The 21,160-nt window shown below is 41.0% G+C and overlaps 1 protein-coding gene across 2 annotated transcripts; it reads left to right on the forward strand.

Moving 5' to 3' along the window:
- Positions 1-1,311: 1,311 nt before the first annotated feature.
- Positions 1,312-15,478, forward strand: MAPK1IP1L (mitogen-activated protein kinase 1 interacting protein 1 like). Of its 2 annotated transcripts, XM_034648413.1 has the most exons (5): positions 1,312-1,504; positions 3,468-3,508; positions 8,695-8,716; positions 9,397-10,101; positions 11,106-15,478. In XM_034648413.1, exons 3-5 carry the CDS (start codon positions 8,699-8,701, stop codon positions 11,115-11,117), a joined length of 735 nt encoding a protein of 244 aa, XP_034504304.1. In that variant the 5' UTR covers positions 1,312-1,504; positions 3,468-3,508; positions 8,695-8,698; the 3' UTR covers positions 11,118-15,478. The 2 variants fall into 2 exon arrangements, with proteins under 2 accessions (XP_034504304.1, XP_002929294.1); XM_002929248.4 differs by lacking the exon at positions 3,468-3,508 and having other exon boundaries at positions 1,313-1,504.
- The last annotated feature ends 5,682 nt before the right edge of the window (positions 15,479-21,160 follow it).

The following is a 21,160-nucleotide window of genomic DNA, read 5'->3' on the forward strand; positions in this document are numbered from 1 at the left end:
TGTCTCTGTCTCTATCGAATAAATAAATAAAATCTTTAAAAAAAAAAAAAGAATTAAGGGGCACCTGGGTGGCTCAGTTAAGTGTGTGCCTTCGGCTCAGGTCATGATCCCGGGGTCCTGGGATGGAGCCCCAAAACTGTGCTCACTGCTAAGCGGGAGCCTGCTTCTCCCTCTCCCTCTGCGTGTCCCCCAGCTTGTGCTCTCTTGCTCTCTCTCAAATAATAAAATCTTTTTAAAAAATAAAATCAGAATTAAAACAATAACCTAGTAAAGAAAAATGCCAAAATTTTAACTATAGTTTTACTGACCTCTGGTGACTCAGGCTTCCTTATAGCTCCGCAAGGCACTGTGGATTCACTACCTCCTGAGGGCAGGCTAAGTCTTTCACACTAATACCATTTTCCATAGACCATTTTCCCTGTCCAAAAATAAGCCTTCAACAGGCTTGGGTATTTGCAGCTTCTCTATTGCTCGTTTTTCTGTAAGAGAAGTGTGTGTGCTGGTGGAGCATACCCAGGAATAAGTCTTCGTTAAAGAAATTTCTAATAAAATGCCCCTGCCCAGTGACCCACTAACGGGTTACACAAAGAAGCAAAATGTTGTAATGATTCTGCACACTTCTAAAGTCTACATATTTCTAATATATATATACATGTATTCTAATGTATATATACTATACGTATATATATTTTGCACAGTATATAATTATGGCATCTACATAACTCGCTAGCAGATTCCTTGACGCTGGGGGAATGTGTCAATCATTCTTCCGACCTGACCTAGAGTAGGTAAAGGTTTATTCAAAGATAAACAGGTGAAGGCAAGAGGCACTGATTAGGAAAAGCCTGCATATAGACAGCTTTCAGTCAGTACCAATTGCCAAGCCGTTTACAAACGTCTTCCTGTATTGTTCCTTCAGCGCTCCTCAATTTCGGCCAGAGGGCCCGTATCTACTGGTTGGCCGCGTCCACACCCAGCCAGCTTCGAGGCCCGGCTGTAAAAATCTCCAAGTGTAGGAAATCCAGAGCCCGTCCTTAGACCACTCCAGGAAATAAGTAAGCAGTTTCCGCCAGGGTGCCCAGAACATCACTAACTACAGAAGTTTCTTCCAAGTGCCCAGAATTCCGGAAAACCGGGGAGCTTTCCTCCCGCCCACCAGAAGAAAACGGCCAACCCGGGGGAGCCCAAGGAGCAGCCGCGCCGCGCCCCGCCGCTCGGCCGGGCAGGCCGCAGTGCCTCCGGAAGCCTGAGGGGGGCGCGCGCTGTCCCCTCCCGGCCCCGGGAGGAGGGGAAAGCGCGGGCGGGGGCGGCGCGCTCGGCGCTTCCTGTTCCGGCGCTAGGAGGAGCCGCGCGCTGTTAGTGCTGCTGCTGCTGCTACTGCTGCTGCCGCCGCCGCCGCTGCTGCCGCCTTGCCGTCAGTCAGTCCGCGTTCGGTCCTTCGGCACCTGGTTCGCTCGGACCCATCGCCGCTTCTGTACTTTGCTGCGGGCTCGGATCTTGCCGGGTGAGGCTGCTTCGGCGCTAGTGGGAATCGTGGAGGGGGGCAAGGGAGCGAGCCCCAGCGGGAGACGGGCGCGGTAACAGGGGCACCTTGAATCGCCTTTTCGGGGGCCGGGACTAAGCGTCTAGCCCCCGCCATCTTCCTCAGAGTTGCGAGGTTTCCCCCCCACACCCTCCAATCGCCCCCCAGGAGAAGGCGTCGGAGGCGGGTGACGTAGCGCCCGACGGGTTTCTCCGCACTTGACGTCAGGCCTGGTTTGGGGGCGGGGCGGCGAGCGTGCCCTGCCCCTCCCCCACCCATTCCACCCCACCCCCACTCTTTCCCGGCCGGCGAGACCCGCTCGGAGGCCGGTTCGCTCCGGTTGATCCCGGTCTCCCTTTGTTCGTCTGGCCCCAAAGGGGCTCTCGGTTCGCGCCCCTCGGTCGACCCCCTTCCCCCATTCATTAGTTTCTAATAAAACGGGAGAGATGGACCTGTATAGTCTTGGAGGAATCTCGCACTTGTTTAAGATCGTCCGCAACGTGACAACGTTCTGGTCGTTACTTACCAAAGGAGTTGCTAGCACATCCATTCGATGAATACACAGGACAGAAACCAGGAGAAGTGCTGAGTTCTGTGATACTCTCTTTTTTAGGATTTAGGAGCTTATGTTGCGCATGGAAGCTTATAAATAGCTGAACCATTTCCTTTTTGAAAACCAAGAGCATTGCTTTTAGTGGATAAAATTTCTAATGCTGAGGCATCAAAGCATACCAAAAAAAATTTTTTATAGCATTAGAGCTAAAGAAATACACACTCTTACACCTGATGATTGTAAAGGCCTGTTTTGAAAACGAATCTTCATTACAGGCCAAGGTAGCCTTCAGAGATCTTTCAGAATTTCTTTGTTCAGCTGTATTCATTGGGCAAGAAGAACAGAAATTTTTCTTGGTACTGGCGTCTCTGAACCTCCTATTCGAAATTAGTTTGTCTCAGAAACGTGGGCTGTGTGTATTAGAATATTCTTTTTCTCTCTCCTGGAGAAACAGAGACCCATTCCTTAATTGCAAGTCTTGGGGCCAGTGTGTTTTGGAATTCAGAAATCTTTGGATTGTATCTTTAGATTTTAGGAAGAGAATAAGATGCATAGACAAGAGGTATCACCCCTGCAAAGTCGAGGCAGCATCCCTAAGACAACATTAATATCTGTGCAGTGATAGGTGTGACTTGATGGAAACTATAAATATCCTCAGGTCAGGTTTTGCCACCAACTGTTTCATGCCAAACTTGGGAATGTTTATTTTCAAAAGTTTCTGAATGGAGAACTGTGGATAAAGGTTTGCAGACCTATAATAGCAGTTGGAAAAGCTAACATTTGTTGAGTTTTCCTTGTGTGCCAGACAGTGACCAGGAGATTTATTACGTAAGTCTCAGGGAAGGTCTGTGAGGTGGATACCATTCCTGTCTACTTACACCTCTGAAGTTTGAAGAGTTCAACCTGTCCAGAGCCAGCGAGTGATGAGCTGAGGTTTTATCTAGGCAGTGGTAACTGTCGGTCACTCTTAACCTATGCTGCATGCCTGTGTACACAGGAAGAGGATTGAATGTGTCTGTTGCCCACCCATTTTTAGAGCACTGTTACTGTAGACATTTAATTTATGAGTACCATTTAGTCTTTCACATCACTAGCCCCTTTATAGATGAAGAAACTGAGAATCACTCAGGGGAGCTCAATCTGATTGAGATATTCAAACCTCAGTCTGAAGGCTGTCTGCTGAGACTCCTATCCCTCCTCTTTCTGTATTCCAACCAGTCTGAACTGCTTACACTTCCATAGTGTACTCTTGCCACCTCTAGCTTTTGCACAGTCTGCTCTTCTTTCCTAGCCATCCCCTACTCCCAGCTCTTTCTTCATTGTTCTTCCAGACTACAAAGGAACCTCTTCTCAGGATTCCTCCCCTGATACTCCCTTCCTTGATTCCTTTAGGAGCTCCTTGAGGTACTCTCGGTGCCCTGTGCTTACACCAGGTAAGGTAGTTACTGTTCAAAGGAATTCACCAGACTGAATTCCTTAAGCATTTATTCCATGTAATACTGTTCATTTCCCCAAAGCCCAGCACAGTGTCTGGTATGTACGTTCCAGGCATAAGAATAAAAAAACGATGTTTTAAAATTATATGTCGTTTAAAAATTTAAAATACTCCAAACTTTTATCAAGTCCCCAGTTCCTTGAGTTGCCCAAATGTAAAATAGATCGTATCTAATAAAAGCCAATAATAAAACAATCAAATACTAGAATTTGAACTTTATATTTTCAGTATATTACCGTCATCTCTCCCATACTAAACATCAATGCAATAGTCTTGATTTTTCTTAATTTTTTTAGAGGCGGGGAGGGGCAAAATGGGAGGGAGAGCATTTTCTGTTAAGATTTTATTTATTGATTTAGAGAGAGGGAGTGAGTGTGGGAGTCAGGGAGCCGCGGTGGGGCGGGGATGGAATCTCAGGCCAACTCCTCCCTGGAGCATGAGCACGGAGCCCGAAGTGGGGCTCGATTCCATGACCCCAAGATCATGACCTGAGCTGAAACCCAAGAGTCAACCGACTGAGCCACCCAGGCACCCCTCTTAAGTTTCTTTTAATAAAAACATCTTACATGTCTGTAGTACTTTACAGTAAACATGTTAACTTTTAATCATCTGTAAAGTATTCAGAAATTAAACTGTTTTGCAGATGAGAAATGGTCTGTGGTTAAGAAGCTTGCCTTAGTCAAAAGGATTGATGTCCACATTTCATAACTGTCTAGTTCTATGCGCCTTATCACTCCACCACAATGTGATGGCCCTTTGAAACAGTCCTTGTTCGGTAGTCACTAGTAATTTACAGAGTTCAACTTTTTAAAACCTGTTTGTGATTGGATTGCCATTTTACTCTAAAAGCCATAAGAGATACAGAAATATTTTCTAGTGTATGTCAAAAGAAATTTTATACTGTTTTTAAATTACTGTTCTTGCTGCTCAGAAAATAGAATGATTATTTTTCAGATGATGCATAGATGCTGCCATAAAGTAGTAATGGGAAGGTTTTTTTGGCCAGTTTAGGGTTACATTGGCCTTATCTTAATTAGCATAATCCAGGGGCGCCTAAGTGGCTCAGTTGGTTACGGGTCCAACTCTTGATTTTGGCACAGGTCGTGATCTCATGAGATGGAGTCCTGTGTAGGTATCCACACTGGGTGTGGAGCGTGTGCAAGAGTCTCTCCCTCTGCCCCCCCCTAAGAATTAGCATAATCTGGGTATTTTGGAATAGTTTTTTAGAAATAGTTTTTTAGAAAATCTAGATTTTAAAAAAATTATGTAACTCTTCTCATACTCAAACACTGATGTCCAACTCTTGTTTTTACATTTTTATGATGAAAGTAAGACTAAAATAGAATGTTTCCTATTAATATGAACACTGTATATTCTAGACCTGGAGAGGAGGTCACTTTACTAAAAGTGCTGTAGAACCAGAAATGATCTACTTTTAATCCCTTTAGTCAGGGCTTCCTTCCTTAATCATGAGATTCTAATTCTTCCTTTATTTTCCAGGATTTAATTTTTTTTTAAGATTTTATTTATTTGAGAGAGAGACAGAGATCGCAAGAGAGAGCACAAGTGGGAAGGAGAGGGAGAAGCAGGCTCCCCACTGAGCAGGGAGCCAGATGGGGGGCTGGATCCCAGGACCCTGAGATCATGACCTGAGCTGAAGGCAGTTGCTTAACCAACTGAGCCACCCATGCGCCCCCAGGATTTAATTTTTAACTTCAAATTTGAAAAGCCAGAGTTGTGAGTTTATTATTATTAACTTATATCTAGTGTAATTTTATAACTAGTTAACTTTATATCGTGTGTGTGTGTGTATATATGTATGTATTTTTTTTAACTAAGAGGAAAAAGAGTAATTCTGAAAACCTGAACAGCAAGACCACATGAAATCAAATGTATTACTTTGTTAGTTCTCTGCTCCAGAATTAATGTGAACTTTGACACAGAACCATTTTCTGTATCAGAAAGGCTCACCCTCTTCGAAAAGCATGTTAGTCTTATGTAGACTTTAAACTTGTCATGCACTGATAAAGTTTCTTCAGATGTTCATCCTAATAATTCACTATTGTGTGATAAAATGTTTTAGTATAAAACCTTAACATGGGAATGAATGGATAGTTGTATTTGGTATATATTCAAGATGTGTTTTTTGGTATTCTGAATAAATAGCAGGGTCATAGCAGTTTTAGTCTTCATATTCTGTTTATCATTCCTGTTAGCCAATTGTACTTGAAGATAAAACTAAGAATGCAAGGATGGCTCATTATTTTTTTTTTTAAGATTTTATTTATTTATTTTACAGAGATAGAGACAGCCAGTGAGAGAGGGAACACAAGCAGGGGGAGTGGGAGAGGAAGAAGCAGGCTCATAGCGGAGGAGCCTGATGTGGGACTCGATCCCATAACACCGGGATCACGCCCTGAGCCGAAGGCAGACGCTTAACCGCTGTGCCACCCAGGCGCCCCAAGGATGGCTCATTATTAAGCAGTTTTTATATACAATTAACTGTTCGTGGGTCAAAGGAGAAAAACTGTGTGATCAGCTCATTGGATGTCAAAAAGATCTGAAAAAATGCAGTGTCTTTTCTAAATTTTTTTTCCTCTAAATGTTTTTTAACTAGCAAATAGGAATAAATAAATAGGCATAGACATCTTTAATGTAATTTTTTCCATCTCAAACTAAAAATGGGAATTTTATTTAAGTAGCAGAAGCATTTCCAGGAGAATTGGGAACGAGACCATTGTGCTCACTGTCACTATTTAACATTTCATTGTTAAGTTTAGCTGATGCAAAGGAGAAAAGAGGTGTAAATATTGTAAAGGGAATATATTACATATAATAATTTTATTTTTATTATTACTACTGCAGATGACATAATTCCTTACCTGAAATCCTAGCGAATCAACTGTGACGCTTTCAGGAGTAAAATAATTAGTAACGTCACTGCTTACAAAAGTAGTACACTAAAATTTAAAAAGCCTTTCACATAGGGGTGACTCGATCTCAAGGTTGTGAGTTTGAGCCCCACGTTAGGGCTAGAGTTTACTTTAAAAAAATAAAAATAAACTATTGAGTGGTAAATGACGTTGGGACCTAGGAAGATCTACCTTGTTCTTGAATAAGAAGATTTGATATTTTGCATATGTTATATGTCCTCTAAATTAATCTGTAAATTTAATGCTATTCCAGCCAGAACACCATCAGATTCTTACTTTATTTTTTTACAAAATGGTCTGGAAAAAATAAACAATATTCAGGAGTCTAGGGGGAAAGGACAACAGCAATAGGTTAACTGACATTAAAATTAGTTAAAAATAGGGGCTCCTGGGTGGCTCAGTCGTTAAGCGTCTGCCTTTGGCTCAGGGCGTGATCCCAGTGCTCTGGGATCAAGCCCCGCATCGGGCTCCCTGTTCTCCTGGGAGCCTGCTTCTTCTCTCCCACTCCCCCTGCTTGTATTCCCTCTCGCTGGCTGTCTCTCTCTCTGTCAAATAAATAAAATAAAATCTTAAAAAAAATTTTTTTTGTTAAAAATATAAAGCTACTGAAATTAAAATGGGACGTTGTGATGCAGGTCAGTAGAAAAGAGCAGACTTCAAAATACCTGTGGGAAATAATAGACTCTGTAACCTGGTGGTCAAGAGCCTTGGCTCTGGAATCAGAATGTACCTGAGTCTGACCCCTTTTCTACTTGTCACTAGCTCTGTACCCTTAAACAAGTTAACTTGATGAGTTTCCTTTTCTCAAGCTATCAAGTGAGTGAAATAATTTGCATCTATTCAATGAGATTACCCACCTAAAACACTTTGAGCACAGTACCTGCTCCGTGGTGAAAACTCTAAGTATTTCTTGTCAATACTGGCAGTAGACTGTGTTAAGGGTAGTTTGTCATATCCACTGAGAAAAGATAGATGATACATTAATTTAAGTTAGGGGTGCCTGGGTGACTCAGTCAATTAAGTGTCTGACTCCTGGGATATATTTCAGAGCGAATCTTAAAATTTTATAAGGTGTTAAAAAAAAATGTACTACTAAGGAGTAAAATTATCAAAGGCAAAAAGAGTACATCCTGTCTTCCTCTATTTATATGAAGTTAAAGAATAAGCAAAAACTAAGAAAGTGGTTGCTGAGTGGAAGGGGGAGTTGGTTGGAAAGTAGCCTGAGTAAACCTGGAGTGAAGGAAGTTGGTTTTGTATCTTGGTTAAACGGGCATATACAGTTGTCAGAGCTTGTTGACCTGAACACTTAACATCGGTGCATTTTATTGAGAATTATACTTCCCTTTTAGAATTTGACAAAAGTGGTCCAAAGATGTGAGCAAATTCACAAAAAAGAGGTTTGTTATAAATTGGGTATGAAATTTTAAAGGATGCTCTACTTTCCACTTAATTTTAAAAATGTAAAAGTTAAAACAAGGTGCCAATTTTTTAACCTGCCATAATTGAAAACTATTTAGACAATAATATTCAGTGGTGAAGAGGAATTTTAAAAGCTAGTATAGGGGCGCCTGGGTGGCTCGGTCAGTTCAGCGTCTGCCTTCAGCTCAGGTCACGATCCCGGGGTCCCAGAATCCAGCCCCATGTCACACTCCCTGCTCAGCGGGGCGTCTGCTCCTCCCCTCCCTCTGCCCCTCCAGCTGCTCCTTTTCTCTCTCTCTCTCTCTCTCTCTCAAATAAATTAAATCTTTAAAAAAAAAAAAGTGTAATTGGCAAAGGACTTCAAAGTAGCATGGACTTCAGGATGGATTTTAGATAGCCTTAACTGTTGACTGTAAATTTCACTTGCAGTACTTTTTCCTGATGACGCACATTCACAAGGATACGTGTTCAGGAGTGTTCACTGTATCATTGTTTAAAACAGCTCAAAGTGCAAACATCTAAACTACCACCAAAGGGAGAGTGCAGACTATACCGTGGATCACTTTTATATGATGTGCAGCCAGTAAAAAGGGATGACGTTTGTAGAACTACATGAACTACAACGGAAGTTTTCCCTATATAAAGAAAAAGACCTTGCGTACGTGATTAAGTAACAGTGGTATATACAAAGAAAGTTCTGTAAAGAATATATAAGAAATGGTAAGCACTGGTTTTGAAGTATTCTCTCTTTTTTTTTCTTTATCTGTTTTAGGAAAATGTCTGATGAATTTTCGGTAAGTTGTTGCATTTATCCTTCGTAAGTATTTTGGCTCTTAGGAAAATGACATAGTTCTAACTGTGGGCCATAGATTTCTTAATTTAAAAGAGATGCTTCTTGTGATCTTGGTTTTGGCTGGGGAGAGCATGTGATTTTAAGAGATGATCTCCCTTGACTTAGATATGTTTGAAATTTTAGTCTGTTGTATGCATTTATGAATCCTTAAGTAAAAAAAAAATTAAAAAATGTTAAGTTGCTTCTGTTCTCTGTTAACATGGGAGTGTTAATAGTGGCCAGTATTTTTTGAATATAATATACACCAGGCACTATGTGAAGGGTATTACATGAATTATCTCATTTAAGCCTCAACTTGATAAACAATTTTTTTTTTTTTAATGAGGAAACTACAGCTCAGAGAGAGTATGTAAATTGTTTGAGGTAAAGCCAGGATTCAAATCCACAGTATTTTGAGTAATTGTATTTAGAAAATTTGATCTTCTCTAGGGAATTTGCATTGTAAAGTTGATTTTTATATTAAATGAATTGTTTTTGAACTGAGCAGTTTGGCTATTGAAGATGTTCCAGGTGTTTATAATCGCTCACTCTATAGCTTACTGTCCTGTCTGGGTTTATAATCATGTTGGACGTGATTTGTCCCTAAGTAAGATTGCTAAGACACGCGTGTTTGTATTCCAGTTGGCAGATGCACTACCTGAACACTCCCCTGCCAAAACCTCTGCTGTGAGCAATACAAAACCTGGCCAACCTCCTCAAGGCTGGCCAAGTTCCAACCCTTGGAATAACCCAAGTGCTCCACCTTCTGTGCCGTCTGGACTCCCACCAAGTGCAACACCCTCCACTGTGCCTTTTGGACCAGCACCAACAGGAATGTATCCCTCTGTGCCTCCCACCGGACCACCTCCAGGACCCCCAGCACCCTTTCCTCCTTCTGGACCATCATGTCCCCCACCTGGTGGTCCTTATCCAGCCCCAACTGTGCCAGGCCCCGGCCCCACAGGGCCATATCCTACACCAAATATGCCCTTCCCAGAGCTTCCGAGACCATATGGTGCACCCACAGATCCAGCTGCTGCTGGTCCTTTAGGTCCATGGGGATCCATGTCTTCTGGACCTTGGGCACCTGGAATGGGAGGGCAATATCCTACCCCTAATATGCCGTATCCATCTCCAGGGCCATATCCCGCGCCCCCTCCCCAAGCACCAGGGGCCGCGCCACCTGTTCCATGGGGCACTGTTCCACCAGGAGCCTGGGGACCACCAGCACCATATCCTGCCCCTGCAGGATCATATCCCACACCAGGACTCTATCCCACTCCCAACAATCCTTTTCAAGTGCCTTCAGGACCTTCTGGTGCTCCACCGATGCCTGGTGGCCCCCATGTGAGTGTTAAATTTGTTATTTAAAATGCACTAATAGTCGCATAAGCACAACTGAAAGATTATTTGCCTCCAGTTTCAGATAGAAGGCATTTAAAACTTTTTAAAAGAAGGGGTGTGTGTATGTAAGATAGGAGTAAGTTTTAAGCTTCAGATAAAGCATTTACTAGAAGGATGAAAACATAAGTATTCCTGGTACTAAAAATAGAAGAATTTCCTAGAGATCCACAAAGACTTCATAATATAGTAAGTAATGTCCTCAGTAACATCCTTGAGGTAAACTCAGGTGCATTTCATTGGACTTTTTTTTTTTTTTAATATTTCTCTGTCACATTTTATAGCATCATACCAAAGCACAGTTCAATAAAAAGTCTTTGCCTGTGTGACTTCATACAGAGGTAGATTTTTAGAGCATCTAGGACAGTGAATACGTAACATTGCTTGTCCTTTCTGTAACTCTCCGTAGTGTTTCTCAGCCAAAGTTTTGCTAGGTTCTCAGCAGCATTGAGCTCCAGATTACACCACTGTTCTGCATTGTCAGTTACGGATAATGCTTCCTGCTTTACTGTCCGCCACGCCAGAGAGGTAGAGTTGACATATTAGTTGGAGAACCTGTCTTGGACATACGACCAAATAGAAAAGCATCTCACTTCCCCCCAGAAGTAAGCCAAGTGAGTGTTCAAACAGAATCATGATTCTTCTTAGGGGGGAAAAAATGACTGACTCTATAACAAAATAATCAGGTCTCCAGCTAGATTAATCAAACATCCACCTCAACTGTAAAGGAAAAGGAATCTTAATAAAATGCCACCAAAACCCAACTTTCATTAGTATAACTTCTTGATATACGTTTTTTTTTTTTTCTTTTCAAATTGTATGCCAAAATAGATGGGATGACTTGCTGTTTGGATTTTATTAAGCAATAAGTTTATTTTAAACCACAGCAAGGAGTTACTAAACTCTGCTTAGAAAACTTGGAGGTTTACTTTTTCTTTTTTCTATTGCAGTCTTACCATTAAGTTAATGGACGAAGAGATGACGCTTTGCTTTTTGAAGTACATATATATGCACATGAATGCATATATAAAAATTGCTGGTTTCACTATTCTTAGAGGGCATTCATGAAAGAACAACTCTTGCACCTCTCAGAGAAGATATCTGCCTCTTGTTCTTGGATGTATAGTACATCTGATGGATACAATCAGATAAAAATGTAAAAGTAAATCATTCAAATGTGATTTTTATTCGGTTTTTATGGAACGTTAAAGTGATGAAGTATATTGAATAGCTCTTTGATACAGTTTGTTTAAAACAAGTTTTCGATTTGTTTAAATTATGAAACTACACAAAAATCTAAGATGATGTGGATTATTGTTAGAATCTGCAACCTCATTGGCAAATTATTTCAAGTATTTTTCTATAATCACTTTTTCCCTGAATAAACACACTTTGAAAACAATTACATTGTCATAATTTAAACAAATGATGCCTCTCAACATCTTGAACTGCTCTGTCTATAGAATAAATAAACCTGGTCCTCGTGAGGTGGTAGCTTGGATATATATTTTAAAGCTGTTGGTAATTATTGTCAGATGTTGAGTTCATTAGCCAGGCAGTGTTCATTTTTATCTTTGAGCTTTTAGTAAAAACTTTTCTTTGATTTTGAGTTCCACCGGATTTGCTTTATTTTTAGCCAGATGGGTCACACAGCTCCAAAATCTGCCACTTATGAAAGCTTTTTTTCTTTTTAATGCAGGCCAACATGTATGTAAATTATTATTAGAGAATTGGTCATCTCTGTATTGCTTTGGAATAGATTTTGAGATGTCAGTATTGCTTTGGGAAGAACTCGAAGAAGGAAATAATTCTCTCCTTTGTCTTGAACCTCAAGCCGGAGGAAACCCTGGAAATTGCTTCATAGTGACAAGTAACTTGCATTCCCACAAAACACGCTTCTACTCAGACCCTTCCCTGTAGGTCCCTCTGCCTCCGTTTTTTGGAAGGAGCACATCCCTTAGTTTCTCCCTGATGTGGAAAACGGGCACACTGTAGGGGTCTGTTGTAAACACACATAGCAGTTATGTTTCAAGAACCTTAGTCATTTAGATATGACTCCTTGTACAAGTGCGATCAAAACGTGTATGTGTCTTTCAAAGTCTGATTAAGCCGTGTCATTGTCTTTTGCATAGTTTCCTCCATCTCTTGTAAAGTGCTTATGGCTAACAGTTCGGTTCTGTGTCTGTTGACGGGTAAATAGGTAGAATTGAGTGCCATCCTTAAAAATTATCCTCTAGCTCTAACACTGAAACTGTATAATAATAAGGTGTAGATCTTTGCAGTTGCTTTGAAAGCAGTGTGACTGTCTCCTAAATTAGTGTTGTTTGTAACCACCAGAATAGCCTGAGTAGCTTTTTGGCACCTTATCTCTAAATCAGATTCTTAGAGTCTTAGAAATGACTATGTTATTTGTCAAATAACATGTTGAACCTTTGAATGTATCTATCGGGTTACTAAAATATGTTGTGAATTTCTTGACTAGGAGAGATTTATGCTGAAGCTCTTGTTTTTGCTTAGAAATAAAATGTTCAGTAGTTTGTTTCTCTTACAGTTAAAATGTCAGGAATGCCAAATGCTGCCAGTTTAATGGTTTGATAGCTACCTCCTTTTAAGAAAGCAAGATGGTCATCTTTGAGAAGAACATTCAGCGATTAAGCTCCCTTTTAAGTAGATGATAGAGTCAGGCTTTCAGAATTGAAACTGATTTGTTTAGATATCTTCAGACTGGGGAATGTCGTTAGACAGCTCCTACATAGTGGCACAAGCGGTCTTGTTTTCTTTCGCTTCCTTGTGAGGACAAGCCGCACCGCTCTGCAACACTCTTGGAATCTTTGGTCAGAGTAGCCTCCCATTTACGAGGCAGTAGCCTTACAAGGTATTTTAGCTTAGAAGATCAGACAATATCGTGTCAGCTAACTGGAGGGATAAGAGGAAAAGTGCCATAGCAAAGAGCTCTCTCTTGGTGGTTATTTTGGTTGTGCTACATTGGGAGAAGTTGACAACTCTGGCTTTAGATACAATATTTACAGTAACACTAGAGGATATTGTTTGATTAAGAGAAGTGGTAGCACGTTTGGGAATCTGTAATCATGGAGTCCATTCATTAGACGAGAAAATCTGCTAAAGGATTTGAAGGACCATGAATGTGAGATTTGAAATTACTACTCCCAATAAATACGTAAACTTGGCTAGTGACCCGTACTGCCCAGTGTGCCCTAGACATAACACCTTTTCTTTGCTTTTCGAGGACTTTCCAACTGGTAGTTGTGAATTTTTTTTTTAAACATAAGAATGGAAATCAAAGGGACTAGAATTTGCTTTGTTCCTTTTAGTTTTTTAGAGCATTATTTCTCAACTTACACGGAGAGTCTTGATTCTTGTGGGTACTCTGCGACAAAAATGTATTTTTAGGTTCGGGGTAAAGTTAAGAGCAGAAGTTGTTCCAGTGGAGGAATGGGGGAAAGCATGGGGGAAGGTTTTTCTGTTTACAAGGGAATAACATTGCTTCTGAAACCAGTCCTGTTAGGCTGGCATCAGTTTAGGGAAGAGACTTTCTTAGAAAGTTTGTTGGTCTCAGAAGGGAATACACAGGATGGAATATGCTGGCACTTGTTCTCTCTCAGAGCAAGAACTTGAAGACAAATTTGATGGAGATAATTGAGATGTGTTGAGGATTTGTGTTTCTGGAGTTGGAATCTTAGATTTTGAAATGTTAAACCTAAAAATGAAAATAAAGACCTTAGGTCCTCCTCACACACACGCGCAGTTTTCAAGAATCAAGGCTCCTTAAAGGAGTGCTTGAAATACCTTGGCTTGTCTGTACTGGACTCGGCCTGACACCTTTTCATGCTTTTGAAGATAGCTGTTTACAACTCGGACCCTACAGCCCTGTTTTGTATAATGTAAAACATTGATTATTCAGGAATAGGCAGTACATTTGTTTTAATAACCCAAGGACTTCCTTTCTTCTTGGTCAGTTTTCCTGTTGTTTTCAGTAGGGAATAATAAAAGGGGAGAGAAGAAAGGGAGTGAATTTTTGGCCTGGATCTGGCACACCACTACAACAGAATATTGGCCTACTTTCTAGGAAACAAGTCAGTTTTGCCCATAAAATTTTACCTCAAAAAATAGTAAGTGCTACCTATTGTACTCAAGTGGACAGCTTTTGAAATCGTGTGTAGAAGAATGAAGCTATACTCACGTGTCAGTTAAAACGGTGTGCCTCGTTTGCATGCCAGTTGCCTAGGCTTCTAAATGATTAGTGCCAATATCTTCCTTCCTCACCCTGAATAATCGAGTGTTGGATTTATAAAATGCCAGGGTTATAAACCCTGGACGTTAAACCTAAGCACAGACCTTCAAGTGTTGGTTTTTGAAAAGCATAAGGTTAAATTCAGATGAATCACACTGATAGAGGTACTATGCAGAGAAAGGGGTGGGTAGCTTTCAGGGAGACTAAATTTAATCTTAAGCAATATTTAGTACTGAAGACAGGCACTTTTTATTTTCAGAATTCTGCCAAGTAAAATGAAAATTGCCAATAAAATAATCAGTATTAAATGCCATGAAGCTTCTGGCTAGAGAAAACATTTGAGAACTGCATTCATTCAGCAGACACTTGAGTGTCTGACCCCGGTGCTTTGCCGGCTTCCAGAGCTACAGAGATGGAAGAGAATGCCCGTCCCATGGAGGCTTACAGTCTAGGGGTAGCATTACGGAATGCATCAGTACACCCATTTTTGGTAGACCTAAACATGTTTTAGTTTGCTGCTGGTGGAAATTAGAAGCCAGCCTTTGGACATTTTAAAGAGCAAGGTGTGTTGTGTCCTTTTTAAAAGTAAGAAATTAGTGTTTCTTCAGATTGTAGTGTTTGTCAGTGCAACTGTTCATGTGTGCAAAGTAACGGGATGTTTTTCCTCTTCACTTCTTCCCTGGATGAAGGCACTTAAACTGCCTGTCACTGGTTAGCAGATACTAATTTGTTGCCATTAAGTAAACTTGACTTCTTATGTGTGCTCTATAAAGGTTTTTTGTATTTTTTCTTAATATTGTGATTTTTTAAATTGACTTAATAATGACAAATTTAATGTATGTAACTGTCTATGCATTTTAAGTTAAACTGCCTAAAATGTGATTTGAGACATAGACATTTGTTTGTATTATGAACTGTAAGCAATCTGTTTGAGACGTTAGGTTTTATCACCTGCTGCTGTATTTGTAAACAAAGACATATGTTGCTTTAAGAAGTAATTATAATTAGGAATAGTCTATGGATGTGATACTTGATATTTTTTAAGATAAACTTGTTTGCTTTTGTGTATTATACCTGAAAACTTTTTTTAAAAAATGTATTTTCATGGTTTCACAGGTTTTCCATGTATCTTTTTCTTTGGGCCCAGTTCTGGGCTTCCCTGAGAAGTCCAGAGCCTCATTAACTACAAAATTGTTGTCATAAAGACAACAAGAAGGGCCTGAGATGCTCCTCGGTGTGTGACCTGCATTCACTTAGGCATTTAAATAGGCTGCCTGGGAATGACCTTCCATGGACCCTCTTTCAGCAACATGGTGTCCACTGTGTGCGCTTCCTCTTATCCCTTCAAGGCTGCATTATTCTTTGTAACCAGGTTATCTGTATATACAGAGTTAGGGAACTTTCCCTCTCTGCCCCTACTGCCACCACCCCCGCTTTCTTCTATGAAAGATGGGTCTGTTCTTCTGTAACTACCATGCCTATGGCGAGGGTCACGGTATCAGACTTGGTACAGTTTGCCATTCCCTTTCCACAGGGGGTTTGCTAGCCTATCTTGAACCCCAGTGTGGGTGGGGCTGTAACTTACGTACTACATTTTGCTTTTGAAAGAGTCTTCTGCTTTTTGCCTTATAGTTGGACAGAGCGCAATGTAAATTTTTAAGTTGCATTTGATGTCTTGCTTCCTATCCCTTAATGGTACCGACCTCAAGTGGAGCTCTAAAGTAGGTAGTGAAATATAAGATCATTCTGAAGCAGGGCTAGGGTTTGTTTCCCGTCGTGAAATGACATCACTTAAGCAGACACGTTCTTCCCCAGATACCTGACCCAAACTGGTTCTTTTTTTACCACCGTATAAAGACTTAGCACCAATCCTTTCGCAACAGATGTCTAAAGCAAAACAGAATCCTATGTGCTTATTTTCAGTAAGACAATACAAAGAAGTCCAATATCAGAAGAGAATTTGGGCCATCCTGTAGAGTTTGTTCCTGTGGCCCGTGGAATGATTCTTCTCATGTGGGCATTAAACAGTTGTTTTCACTCGTATATTGTGGGACCCTGGGGTTCCCGGGATGAGGTAGAGCTTCATCCCTCCCTACTCCGTGTTTTCTTGTAAGGCTCTCTCTTCCACTTGTTATCATTTTACTTTATTAGTTTGCGGCTGCCATAACAAAACACCATAGACTGGGTGGCTTAACCAACAGGGGTTTATTTCTCACAGTTCTGGAGGCTTGGAAGTCCACAAAGTGCTGGTCTGCTCAGTTCCCCACTAGGGGTTCTTTGTGGCTTGTAGAAGGCCATCTTCTCACTGTGTCCTCATTCATGGAGAGTGAGAAGCAAACTGTTGTCTCTTAGAAGGACACTAATCCCATCGAGGCTCCACCCTCATGACCTCATCTAAATGAATTAGCTCCCAAAGCCTCCCTGCCCAAATACCATCACATCCACGGTTAGGGCTTCAGTGTGAATTCTGGGGGACAAGTTGGTTCATAACACTTAGAGAGATGTTGTTGGGGGAACAAAATGTTTTGCTGCTTTTAAGTTCCAAAAACAGTTGTAGAGGACTATGTCTCCTAGTTGAGTTTTGCTAAAATCATAATCAGACATTCACAAGTTTAAGAGAATCTTAGTCCATTTAGAATTCTAAGCTATGCTTAAAGTGTTAGTCATATAAAAGAGGAAATTTAACACTGTTCAGTTTTTGCTTTGTTCCTATTTTATGTTAAGCCTCATTTTTATTTTTTTTTATTTTTATTTTTTTTTAAAGATTTNAAGAGGAAATTTAACACTGTTCAGTTTTTGCTTTGTTCCTATTTTATGTTAAGCCTCATTTTTATTTTTTTTTATTTTTATTTTTTTTTAAAGATTTTATTTATTTATTTATTCGACAGAGATAGAGAGAGCCAGCGAGAGAGGGAACACAAGCAGGGGGAGTGGGAGAGGAAGAAGCAGGCTTACAGCGGAGGAGCCTGATGTGGGGCTCGATCCCATAACGCCGGGATCACGCCCTGAGCTGAAGGCAGACGCTTAACTGCTGTGCCACCCAGGTGCCCCTGAGCCTCATTTTTAAAAATCGTTTAGACTAGCATTCCTTAGAGATTGGTAGGCAGCTTAAAAAGAGCCTGTTTTTTAGAGATAAAGAGGTTAAGTAAATTCACAAGGTCATAGTAATAAAGGATGGTGCCCAGTTCTTCTTCTGTCTTCAAGGCTTAGGGTTTGTCCACTGTTTTTCGCTCAGGCATTCAGTACCCTTTTTATGCAGTTGCTTGCTTACCAGTCTCAACCCTTGCCTATTCCACAAGACACCCTGACTTGTTCTTGTCCCCTTAAGATGCCACTGGTAGGTTCCAAAGCTATGGGAAAACTGGTGAAATCACTCAACTGGTTAACTTTTTAGATAAAGAAGTCAAGTTAAATTGAGTTTCGTGTATTTTCCTACTTAACAGCTTAATTTCATCGGAGCTAATGATAGCTTTTATGTACATTTTATATATTTTGGTTCATTCAGTTCTTAACACCCTTGCTTTTGAGATACATAGAATCTAGGAGGAGACAAAAACAAGTAGTTGACACTATATTAAACAGTTCACATGCACTATCTCAGTTAAGCCGCACAACAAACCTCTTAAGACAAGGACAGTTCTTGTCCCCATTTTATAGATGATGAAGTTAAGGCTAAGAGGTTATGGAGATCACATAGCTAACTATGTAAGGAACTGAGATTAGAATCCTAGCTGTGACTGATACCAAAGATTTTGCCCTATACCACTGTACTATAGAACGCTGCTTTCTAAGAACAGCATCTTATCCTAGTCGCCTTAGGGCAGTAGTTCCAAGATTGTGTACCTGGGAAGTCAGATCCATCTAACATTGAATGTTATGTAGCAAGCCTTTCACAGGTTCCATGTCATTGAAGGAGTTGCATTGGAAATTCACTTTAAAGAGAGTGTGTGTCTGAAATGTATGTCCTTATAGTTGATGAATAAGCACAGTTCTTAAACTACTAATTTAGAACTTAGTTGTATTTTCATAAACAAGGGCAAATCATGTTCAAAGGTGTAGCAGTTAGGAGTAGGTTTCAGAGGCGCGCCTGAGTGCTCAGTTGACTGGTCAGGCATCTGCCTTCGGCTCAGGTCATGATCTCAAGGTCTTGGGATCGAGCCCTGCATTGGACTCCCCGTTTAGCAGGGAAAGTGCTGCTCCCTCTCCTTGTCTCTCTGTCCCTCCCCACCCACTGTTTGTGCTCTCACTCTCAAATAAATAACAACAAAAAAGGTTTCAGATACGGACATGAGCGTTGTTAGGAAAGGTCCCAGATGATCAAACCACTAGTCGACTGCAGTGCTACCGATTGTTGAGGACACTCTGGGTGTCCAGCTGCCCTGCAGTGGGAAAGGCTTGGACAAGGCTGTCGGAGTGGCTGAGACAAGGGGTCTCTGTTAGCAGTGGAGGAGCAGCCAAGATGTACAGGAGAACTGTACAGAGGGTGGGAGAGTCCAAGGGAGGTTCTGCCAAGTACGGCTTGACAGTTCTTTTTTTAAACTTGCCAGTACAGGACATGCTAAGTTAAAACATCTTGACCGTTGCCTAGTTACTGCAACACACAAAATTCCCAAGGACTAAACTTAATGAATACCTGGATCCCTTCTTGAATGCCCAGAGAAATCTTTACAGAAAAAGACCAAAAGTACATGACTAATGATTTGGACTAGCACCCAGGCTTTTTACGGAATTGGGATGAAGAGGATTAATGCGAACTAGGAAAAGCCTCTACAAATTTTATATAAGATTTCTTAACTGAAAGGCAGTAGTAAGTCTCCACCTCTGGTGAATCTGCAATAGAAATCTGATCAAATTCTAGAAGGCAACACTTCACGGTTACAGTGAGCACCACAACTGCTGGGGACCCATGGAACAGTTTTTTTTTGCTTTGAGCTCAGCTGTGCAATGTGATTTGCTGCAATTGACTAGCTTCCTGTGCTCACCTTAATGTAAAGCACATCATAATGCTCACAGCACCACGAGGGAAAAAATGGAACATCTTTCCTTCCATCTAGCCAAAGGGATCTATTTGGTGTAGTAGCATAACTAAAAGATTATACTTCTAATAAATAATACCTATATTAATGTTCCTTTTTAAAATTAGATTGTCATGGGGGGCGCCTGGGTGGCTCAGTCAGTTAAGCGTCTGCCTTTGGCTCAGGTCATGATCCCAGGGGATCCTGGGATTGAGCCCTGCATCGGTCTCCCTCTCCACCTGCTCGTTCTCTCTCAATACATAAAACCTTTAAAAATAAATAAAATTATTTAAAAAACAGATTGTCCGGGCACCTGGGTGGCACAGCGGTTAAGCGTCTGCCTTGGGCTCAGGGCGTGATCCTGGCGTTATGGGATCGAGCCCCGCATCAGGCTCCTCTGCTATGAGCCTGCTTCTTCCTCTCCCACTCCCCCTGCTTGTGTTCCCTCTTTCGCTGGCTGTCTCTACCTCTGTCGAATAAATAAAATCTTTAAAAAAATAAAATAAATAAAAAACAGATTGTCATGCTTAAAGGCTTGAAGTTACACAATGTGATAATATACTTACTGAACACCAAGGTTGTGGTGTTCAGTAAGTATGTAAGTGGTCATATACCCCAGTTTGCCTGGAACGATTCTGGTTTATGTTGTCCAGGTATAATTATTAGTAGCACCCTCACATTCTCAAGTGTCCTGGTCTTGAGGATAAATTATTACATGGCTATCCTAACTGTAACAAAAAAGAATGCAAGTGAAGATTTTCCGTATTGGTTTCCTGATACAAACTCATCCTAAAAAACATGTTTAAGCATAGAAGTTAACCTTTGACTCATGTATCATTTAGACTGCCACCTATACTGCATCTTAGAAAGGTGAAAAATATCCAAGTCACTCAATTGTAGCCACATTGTCTTAAGCAAATCCCAAAAGCATGAAAAGCACACATGCTAGTTCTAGAATAGGAAGCCATGCCTTTTTTAGGCTAGAAAAGATGGATGGAGGGGCGCCTGGGTGGCACAGCGGTTAAGCGTCTGTCTTCAGCTCAGGGCTGATCCCGGCGTTATGGGATCGAGTCCCACATCAGGCTCCTCCGCTAGGAGCCTGCTTCTTCCTCTCCCACTCCCCCTACTTGTGTTCCCTCTCTCGCTGGCTGTCTCTATCTCTGTCAAATAAATAAATAAAATCTTTAAAAAAAGGAAAAGAAAAGATGGATGGAGAAGGAATGATGGGGATACTACTTTCTGGGCATCTCTCCAAAGATTTCTGCCTCATGGGCTCAAACATGTCTTTTTTTTCCCCCACGTCCTGAAAGCAATTTCCCTTAAAGCTTCAAGTTTCTTTGTTTTTGTTGTTTAACTTAATCTCACTCACTGAATAGCACTGAAAATTATGTCCAATTTTTGGGGGTCTTTTAGCTGCTGCATAGAAACATTACCAAATCTGTGGTAGAATTGCATTTCATTTCCTCCAGCCCTGGACTGACAGGAGTGTTTGTAATTCACAGTAATGGTGGGAAGAAGCAGACAGTGAAATTTTTTCAAAGGGTACATTAGTGGCAGGGAATAAATGATGAAAACTTGTTAAACCACTTCAGAAATACCTGTCGGCTGGAGTAATGGTTCTCACTTTTTTGGTGTTTGAGACATATTTTTTAATACTGGAACTTGTGGCTCTTCTGTAAAGAGTGACTGCTTCTGGGGTTGGCGCACTCGTATTCCCCCAGTATTCCTGTTTGAGTAG

The sequence above is a fragment of the Ailuropoda melanoleuca genome, chromosome 20 (genome assembly GCF_002007445.2).
Source record: "Ailuropoda melanoleuca isolate Jingjing chromosome 20, ASM200744v2, whole genome shotgun sequence".
NCBI classification, from domain to species: domain Eukaryota; kingdom Metazoa; phylum Chordata; class Mammalia; order Carnivora; family Ursidae; genus Ailuropoda; species Ailuropoda melanoleuca.